The 9,891-nt window shown below is 35.8% G+C and overlaps 1 protein-coding gene across 1 annotated transcript; it reads right to left on the bottom strand.

The window, feature by feature from the left end:
* Positions 1-574: 574 nt before the first annotated feature.
* Positions 575-1,108, bottom strand: LOC131614391 (uncharacterized). The gene has a single exon (XM_058885983.1). It carries the CDS (start codon positions 1,106-1,108, stop codon positions 575-577), a length of 534 nt encoding a protein of 177 aa, XP_058741966.1.
* Positions 1,109-9,891: the final 8,783 nt, after the last annotated feature.

The raw sequence follows: 9,891 nt of genomic DNA on the forward strand, positions 1-9,891 counted from the left end.
TTATCTTAAGCAAAATTCATATTATTGTTATCATCAAAACTAAGATAATTGATAAGAACAAATCTTGTTCTAACAATGTTAACTATGATGCAATTTATGAATTCTCATCCATTTGCATTTTACGGGATTTCAATTTGCCACTCTTGTTTGTTAAAATTCAATCAAAGTGCTTAGGAGATTTCTGCAGTCATAATTTATATATGTAAATTTTATGCCACTTGATGATTTATTTCTTGAGAATGTTGAGTTTGATCTTCAACAATTGATTTGTTAATTTAATCGAGAGAAAGAATAATAATATTTTTCAAGTATAAAATTTTGAAAAGTTGAGGGTCTCTCTCCCTCTCTCCCCCCTATGATGTAAGTATCATAAATAAATATTGAAAACCATATATCCTTTTTTAATAATATATTATATGTTTTTTTTCTTTTTTTAATAAATAATGGTATTATTCACAAAAGGAACAAAATTACAAAGGAAATCACGTTACCTCTTTATACAGAGAAGAGGATAAGTGTTCCAAGCGTGAAAGTTACAAGCCTTAGAAGAATCATTAACTACTCTAAACCATTTTCAGGAACTAAGGACGATAGCGGAGAAACACTCGTCGAAATTAAAAATGCTACCTTTGAAGAGAATAGCATTTCTTATCATCCACAGATTCCACATGACCGCTATCCAAATTACTCCCACAGTTAATCGTTCTTTTACCGCCTTAATCTTATCAAAATGATCCAAGAAATTCCTCAGATCCTCATTTTGCAAGTTCACGTTATCCCCTATCCATTGTCCCACTTTGTTCCAAATTCTTCTAGTAAATGGGCAACTGTCAAAATGAGGAGAAGAGGTTTCCATTTCTTGAAAACAGAAAACGCAACAACAATCTATATCATCCACTATAATCCCTCTAATTTTCAATTGTTCTCTCGTCGGTAGTCTACCCAAAACGAACCTCCAACCGAATATACCCACCTTAGAAGGAACTCTAATCTTCCACACAAATTTGATTCTCCTTAATTGAATAGATTGCAGCTCTGGATTGTGATCGTGACGACTGATTTCCTTGGCGCAACCTTTAACTGAGAATCCTTTTTGTTCATCCGCCATCCAAACGACCTCATCTCTGCCAGAATTTTGGCTGCTGACCAGCGGCAATTGTTGAAGCAAGGAGCTCAAGAATTCCACATATTCTGCTTCAGTTTCTTGCAGCCAGCAGTCCTAATCCCAGGTCCAAACCTCTTCCTCCCAATGGCCAGCCTCTGCTACTGACATGAAACGGTTTGCAGCTTTATCATACAGCTCCGGATACGCTTCCGACAAAGTTTGATTCCCCACCCATTTGCTGAACCAGAAGGACAATATTGCTCTACTTTTGACCCTGCAAAGAAATAAACCAGAAACAGATAAACTGTTGGAGTCTTCGCAATCGCTGATCATGATTAAGTCTCGCCACCATATAGAGTCTCCTAGAAATAACACCCGTGTCGTTGACGAACATTTTAACCTCCGGATTTTTGTACCTATGGATTAAAAGATCTGACCAAATTGCATTCTCCTCTGTACATATTTGCCATTTCCACTTCATTAATATTGAGATATTCATGCTCTTAACGTCTCTTATGCCTAGACCACCTTCTTCTTTAGACTAACATACATTATGACATCTAACCCAGCTTATGCCTCTTCCTCCTTCCACTCCTTTCCAAAGGAAGTTTCTTTGAATGCTTATGATATCCTTTATCACCTTCTTTGGGGCTTGGTAAAACGAAAGCGAGTATAAAGGAATTGCGTTTAACACCAAATTGATCAACACCACCCTTCCTTCTATTGAAAGAAATTTCCCTCTCCATTTATCCAACCTCCTTATATCTTTAATAACTTCTTCCCACATTGTCGTCTTCCTCGGACTATCCCCCACCATAACACCCAAAAACTTGAAGGGAGTGACTCCTATACCACAAGACATAAACGTTGATGACATTTGAAGATTAGCATCACAAAGATTAATCCCGTAAATGTTACTATATGTGATTTGACGAGATACACATTTATAATTCGTTACATTGTTAATGTATATTCTTTTTTTCTCATACATTATAAACCAGAATATACAAAGATTTCTAAAAAAATAATTCATTCATGCTTTATATATAAAATAGATGATACATAAATATACATTAGCATGTTGATTAAGTTCTATGAACGATTGTTCCATATTGATACATTTAACATAGACTTTTTCATTATATTGAGAGGATACTATGCAACAACTCATGAAGATGTTATTATAATGTCTAAACAATTTTTTCTCTACATTTCTAAGGTTATGTTTGGGAGTTTGGAGGGGGGGAGAGGGAGGGGAGGACTTTGAAAAATAGGAAGAATTGGGTGAAAAGAATAAAAAGATTTTGGGTAGAAGAGTTTTAGAGGATTTGATTTTATTCATAACACCAAAAATCCCATAAAATTAGGGAACTCAAAAATTGTATTGAAGGAGGATTTTAGAAGGTTTTGGAGGGCTTACATAAATCTTCCAAATATCTTTTAGGTTGTTATACTATTTTGAAAATTAAAAATTTTGGAGTGATAATGACTCTTTTATGATTTTAAACAAAATCATTTTTTTTAAATGTCAAATATTTTTTTAAAAATTCGTTTTCCCCTCCCCTCCAAACTCCCAAACATAACCTAAGGCATCATTCTTGCATAGAATATTATAACTTTTTTTTGAGTAAACAAGATAATATAAACCAGAGAACTAAGGGGTCTCCAACCTGTTTACAAAAGGGGGGCACACAGCCAGACAAGAAAATACAAACCAACTAAAGATTATGATAAGAACCGAATCGGATCTTTGACAAAATCATAAAAGGAATAGTTGGAATGTGTATTCTCTCCACAAAAAGACCACCTCCACACCAACACTTTGATGTTCCAAATCAAATCATCTAGATTCCAAACCTCTTCCCAGAAACAAACCCCATTCCTACTTAACCATAAAGACCAAGTTGTAGCCAACCAAATAATATCTACTTTCTTAACCAAAACTTTTTTTGATTTACAAAAAGAGTGCCAATCCATAAAACTCGAGAAGCTCTCTTCCTCTCCTATCCCATCTTTACCTATCCACACCGCTATATCCCTCCAAATATTCTTTACAAAAGAGCAACCAAAAAAAGAATGATCCCGATTCTCCGGATCAATCTTACAAAAAGAGCACAAGACCATGTCAAAAGATAACGGAATACCTCTAAGCACAAGGAGATCTTTTGTTGGAAGCCTATTGGCAAGGAGCCTCCACCCAAAAGCCTTAACCTTGAAAGGGACAACCGATTTCCAAACCAAATTCTTCGCTTCAAAGTGTCTACCATTCGGCCCAAAAGGAGTGCGATACCTAGCATATTCCTCATAACACGAAGCCACCGAGAAGCCATCACCCCCTTTACTAACCCATTCCGCCCCATCCTTATTCGAGCCCATCATTCCCACATCCTCCAACATTCCACGAAAAACACCCCAATCGATCGCCAACAAATGGTCTTGCAACCGATTTCCCGAAATACCACAATCCCACCAAATCCACTTATTATCCACCCAACCTCTCATCGCCGCTACCGACACCGTTTTCAAGCGGGATGCTTCATAAAGACACGGAAATTCCTCCTTAAGAACCATCCCTTCCAACCACTTAACATCCCAAAACGGGATATTAAAGCCGTTACGCAAAATAAACCTACAAGAAGAAACAAACGGGTCAAAAAAAGAGTCACTCCCCAACTTCAATAAATCCTTCCACCAGAATGACGCCCTCCTCCTCTCTTTAGGACACACGACTCCACCCATAATCTTCAACACTAAGTCCCCATATCTCTCCTTTAAAACCTTATACCAAAGAGAATCTGCCCCTTGAATAATCTTCCACCTCCATTTGCACAAAAGAGAAAAATTGAAATCTTCTATATTTTTTAAGCCTAAACCCCTCGTCTCCATAGGTTTAGTCACCTCCCTCCAACTAATCCAATGAATACATATCCTCTCCTCAATCCTAAAGGACATAGAATATTATAACTATTCTTCAATCCTAAACCAAAAACCAAAAATTAAGACTTTGATTGACAACTAAAAAAATAATAATGCCTAACTAAATCTAAGAGTTTCACTCAAAATATAATTGTCCACTGGGCAAAGGAACAAAAAAGATAAGAAAAAAAATTATTGATATCACTTTTTGTATTTCTTCTTTCGATATATAATCTATGTCTATTTGTTCTAAATAAAGGACATGAGTTATGAAGAGTGAAAAGTAAAAAGATGACTAAAAAAATTAACAAACGAATACAAACAATTCCATTACTTTTTCTCCACTCCTCTCCTCTCTCATTCTGTCCTCTTTTTCCACATTTTAGTTTCTCTTCTTCTCTTCTTAATTCATCTATTTGTTCAATTTTTCCTCTGTTTTTTCTTTTACCCAGCGTTGATTTTCAAGCGTAACAGTTACTTAGAAGTAAGGATAGTCAAAATTGCATTAAATAGTTGGATAATAATGCCATGGTTTTATAAAACGAAAGTTAGGGAGAAGTTATAAATATAGGTTAAGCTTGTGCCAAATATGTTGTGAGCTGTTAAAAATTTGATTCTTTGAAAATTCAGCAAGCTGTTGCCAATCAATAACAGCTGTTAGTTTTCAAAAATAACAGAATTTAACAGCATAGCATTTTAGTTGGTTTTGACATTAGTTGTATTATTCTCTCATGTGTATTGTGTATATATACATTGTTGTAATCCCAATTCAAAGTTAATGCCATTTTTTATTCATCAATATTACTCTCTACCCTAATTCTCTCTCTCTCTCTCTCATTTCATCTTCTTTCAAGTTTCTTTTCACCACTGTTACTACCTTCAAAATTCTGGTTTTATGTTTTATGTTGTTCCAACATTTGGCATCAAGAGCACTGGTTATTGATCCCAATCCGCTGCAACACCAACAATGGCTACCGTTTCCAATGATCAAATTCCCACCAATCTCTCAATTCTTGTGTAATACGGTGAACTGACTTTATTAGAAATGTGCGGTATGCAAGAGTCGCCGCCGACTTTTATTTTATCCAATAAGAAAGGCTAAAAGAACATGAAAAAACCTTTTTGAAAGAGATTGAGTTCGGGGGGTAAGTTATACAAAGGGAAGGTGTAAAGCACCCTTTGTATCCATGGTTATCCATGGGCTCTTAATTGCTTAGCTCACTTTGTTTGAATTGTTTGAAAAGATTTTGAAGTGTCGTGTGTGAATAGTAAAAACTTTGAAGAAGAACTTTAGCTTGTAAATAAGCGTAGTCTTTTTGAATTTGATTTTGGAAAAGAGTGGGAAAAGGGTTTTTGAATTTAGAGCAAGCAATTAGTAGCAACTACCCTAAGTTAGAAAAATTGTCCTTTTAGTCTTTCGGGCGAAAGGGACTATCCATACCATAAAAGGGCAGGAAGTCTTTCAATTGGATGTTGAAGGGTCATCGAGAAATTATCGTTCGCCACAAGACTATCCCTTGCCATAAAGATAGTAGGTAGTCTAAGGGAAGGATATAATAATCATTAATCTTTTTAGGCATCATGCGAGGATACCTTAGCAATCGGGGACAATCATTTTTATAAGGCAACATTGAGGGAGTTTCAATAACTTTGAAGGCAACATTGCTTTAGGTATCCTCGGAATTGAGGGACTTGACTATTTTTAGGCAACAAAATTAAGGCAACAAGGCAACAATATAAGGCAACAGTCAACAAGAGGGATTACCCTAAAGGTGTGTGGGTGCCACAATCACGTGGTTAACTTCGATGATATTTATCTTGTAATTAGTGATCTAAGTTATTTAGCAGGCTTGCACTCCCTAGGATTACTAACCACAACAATTAATATTACGGAAATTAAAGGCAGAAAATAAATTCCTACGCTATTACAATAAACACCTGCGGGGAAGGGGAATTACAATAAAAACCTGTAGGGGAATGCAGAAATTAAAAGGCGGAAAGTAAAGGCAGAAAATAAGAGGGATCAATAATTAGTCTTAAACATTGAATGCCTTGATCTTCCTCGAACCCTTGATTGACCCTGAAAATTAAAATGAAAATAATAGGGGTGAGTGTATTACCAATTCATTAACGATGAAAGTAAACCCTAATTTATTTTTTAAGGCACAAATAAAATGATAAATAAATTTAAACAAGAAAAGAATTAGAAAAAGAATTAGAAACTTAGCTTTTTGATCTGATGGCGCATGGCTGAAGGATCTTGGTTAATCCTGAAAATTAACCACGAAGAAGAAAAATGTTAGTGCATTAACTGATCTAAACCCTAATTGATTACAAACCCTAAAAGTTTACGAACCCTAATCCACCCTAAAAGTTTACGAACCCTAATCCTGAACTTAAAAGGGTTATTTAAGAAAACTTATTGTGACCAAGAAGGTTTATAAGGCTTAAAAATGTGTTAGTGGATAACACCACCTACCTGAGGATTCTAGGGTTTATAAATGAATCGAGGTTAACAAACCTAAAAATTAACTATTAATTTTCAATTAATTAATTAATTAAAAGTATATATAAAAATAATAATTTTCGTTGTTTAAAAAATAATTATTGATAAATTTGTGGAACAATCGAGTTTTCGATTAAAAATAAATCATTATATGAAAATTATTATGATAAAAAAAGATGTTTAAATGAAACAAATAAAAAAACTGAGAAAAAGAAATACTTAAAAAGATGTATAAAAACAAAATAATAAATAAAAAAAAGAAAACTTAGCTGATGGGATATAGTGTGGTACGTGGCTGGAGGAGTATGGTGAGGACTGCATCCTGATCCTTCAGATTAAGTTTCAGTGTCGATCCGTTGGCCAGTAATGAGGGCATGTCACAAGTGTGCATGAGATGGAAGCATAGGATCTGGGAGCAAAGAACCACACTTAAAAAAATAAATACCAGGGGGATACGTCGCTGGGAATCGATCCCCTTCTTTGTTGGTGACCAGCCTGTGACTCAACCGCTTGTGCTACGTCGTTGATTTGTAACTGGAATGGAAGACAATGATTAAATAATAAACGCACGGATATTAAAAATAAAATAAAAAAGAAAGTCAGAATTAAACGTGCGGGCCCCATATTTGCTTTGACTAGCGAATCACAAGTCACGAAGGCGCCACGCAGTAACCAACAGAGTCAAGGCACACGACCACCGGAGCTGTATAGCTCCGGTCACCTTCTTCAGCATGCCCAAAACCTGCAAAAACGATCAACATTAACAAAGAAAACAACCCAGATCCCATATATCAGCCCTTGCGAATTCAGTGGTGGGATTATCTCGCTCTGAAACGGCCGGTAGCCCTGGATACAAAGCCTCATGAACTCTATGCCCTAACAATGGCATACAAGAATTCCTGCGTTAAAACTCAAGATTTATACGTCAAACATAACCTGATAGCATATATTAGAAGTTATAAACAAACAGAAGTCATTCATGATGCATGGATTGAGAGAAATAAAACCATAAGTGAAGTATAAAATTCAATACGAGGGAGGACGACCCTGTATGCTTCAGGCTAGCCTTTGAACTGGGTTAGGTTCCTCTGATCTTCAGGAGGTTGATTAAAGACTTAAAACAGCATGAAACTTCTTGGATCTCTCTCTTGTTCGTGCCGTAATATCTTGACCACTTTTGCAACCTTGAACCCTAATTTTCTTTCTCCAAAAATCGTCCCCCTGCTTGTTGGATAACTAGGTATATATATAGGGAGTGAATTAGGGTTTTAAGTTTGGAGGAAATCCAATCTTTGATTGAAAAAGAATTGAAAGAAAATTTGATTGGAAAATATTATTATTTCTTTCTAAATCTAGCCAATCTTGCTCATCTCTCTCAAACCTCTCTAGCCATAAATTAGGATCATATATTTGACATATTGAAATTGATTAAAAAATCAAATCTTGGATTTAGAACAAATTATTCATATTTTATATGATTTATTAATGTTTAAGTGAATAAAAATTCAAATAAATAATAATAAATATTATAAAAATAAAATAATTGGTTTAAGAGTCAATATATGGGCCCTGGTCACGTTTGGAATCCATGTTTTAGGCCCATTAGTCCAAAAACACAAAATTATGCAATTAAGGTTTTGTATTTTTCTTGAAAATCGACCAACTTCTGAGCCTCGTATCTCCTTCAATTTTTATCATATGAAGGTGTTATTGACCTTTTTAGAAAGCTCAAGATGTCCTCTAAAGCCTCCTTTTTGTTTCATCTTAATTGAATTTACCATGTTCAAGTTATGAGCTTTGAGAAAAAATGACTTTTTGCGATCCTTTAGAAGGACCTGTAATGTATTGGCTCATATCTCTTATGCGGAAGCATTTCTTGACCTTGAGCCCAACATCAAAGTTGTATAGAATCAAATTTCCTTGAGAATGAGCTTTGGTTGGGGAATTTCTGAGAAAGTATGAGAGAGATATGATCAGTCAAAGTTGGGTTGACTTTCTCCTTAAAACCCTAATTTAGAAACTTAGGGTTTTGATGATTTCTGAGATTTCCTTGATGAATCATGATCAATTCTTGATCAAATGATGGATGTGACTTCAAAATATTGATGTTGACCAAAAATCAGGAGTTTTGACTGTGGTTTGACCATAGTTTGACTTTTAGGTCAACCAGTCGATTATTGATCGTTTGGGCCATTGAGTGAGCAATCTTTTGAATCAGGGCTTGAAACTTGGCATGAGGATGCTTTGAATCTTATGAGAGACCATGGAATCCATTTAAGGTATCAGAAGTTCAAATTCCTTGATTAAATCAGAAACCCTAATTTGGATCTTGTGCTTAGGAGAAGAGTGAGCTTGTACTGTCTTGAGCAATTGCAAGTTAGGTGAGTAAAAACATCTTGGGCAAATTTTGGGGTATGACATCTTGATTCGAAGAACTACGACAAATGGGCGAAACAAATGAAGGTTCTGTTTGGTTATCAAGAGGTTCTTGAGACCGTCATCAATGGAGTTAGACCGTTAGTGGCAGATGCTACCAATGCTCGTAGGGTTACACACAAGGAAGAAAAGAAGAAGGATTACAAATCTCTATTCTTGATTCATTCGTGTGTTGATAACGACAATTTTGAGAAGGTTGGTGATTGTGAATCCGCAAAACAAGCATGGGAAATCTTAGAGAAAGCGTATGCCGGTGCCGTCAAAGCGAAGGTGGTAAGGTTACAAACTTACAAATGTCAATTCGAGTTAACGCAAATGGAGGACAAAGAAACTGTCAACGATTACATCACACGCATTACCCGGTTAGTCAACCAAATCAAGTCATGTGGCGAAACGATCCTTGAGCAGAATGTTGTATCGAAAGTGTTGCGTTCGTTAACATCACGTTTCGATAACATTGTTGTGGCTATTGAGGAGTCAAAGGATCTAAAAAATTTGAGCAAATATGAGTTTCAAAGTTCGTTAGAGGCGCATGAACAAAGGATGGATTAGAGAAGTGCCGACAAAGCCAAAGCGTAGATCGCTTTGCAAGCGCGTTTACATGAGAAGAACAAGAGATCGAAAGGGAAGTGGACTTCTAAAATTAAGAAGAATTTTGGTGGAAAAGATCCACAAAATTCAAAGGGTGAAGGAAGCTCCAAAGAGGGTAATCAAAGCGCCCACAAACCGTTTGACAAAAGTTCTGTGAAGTGTTATAATTGTCAAAAGCTTGGGCTTTTTGTGAAAGATTGTCGCTCAAAACGCAAGGAAAAGGATGCGGGTGAGGCTAAGGTTGCTAGGGAAGAGGTAGATGATGAAGATACCCTTCTTGTGATGATTACGGAAGAGAATTATGGCATTGTTGATGTTTCGAGCAGCAGCTACTGTA

This window comes from Vicia villosa, linkage group LG6 (assembly GCF_029867415.1).
Source record: "Vicia villosa cultivar HV-30 ecotype Madison, WI linkage group LG6, Vvil1.0, whole genome shotgun sequence".
NCBI lineage: Eukaryota > Viridiplantae > Streptophyta > Magnoliopsida > Fabales > Fabaceae > Vicia > Vicia villosa.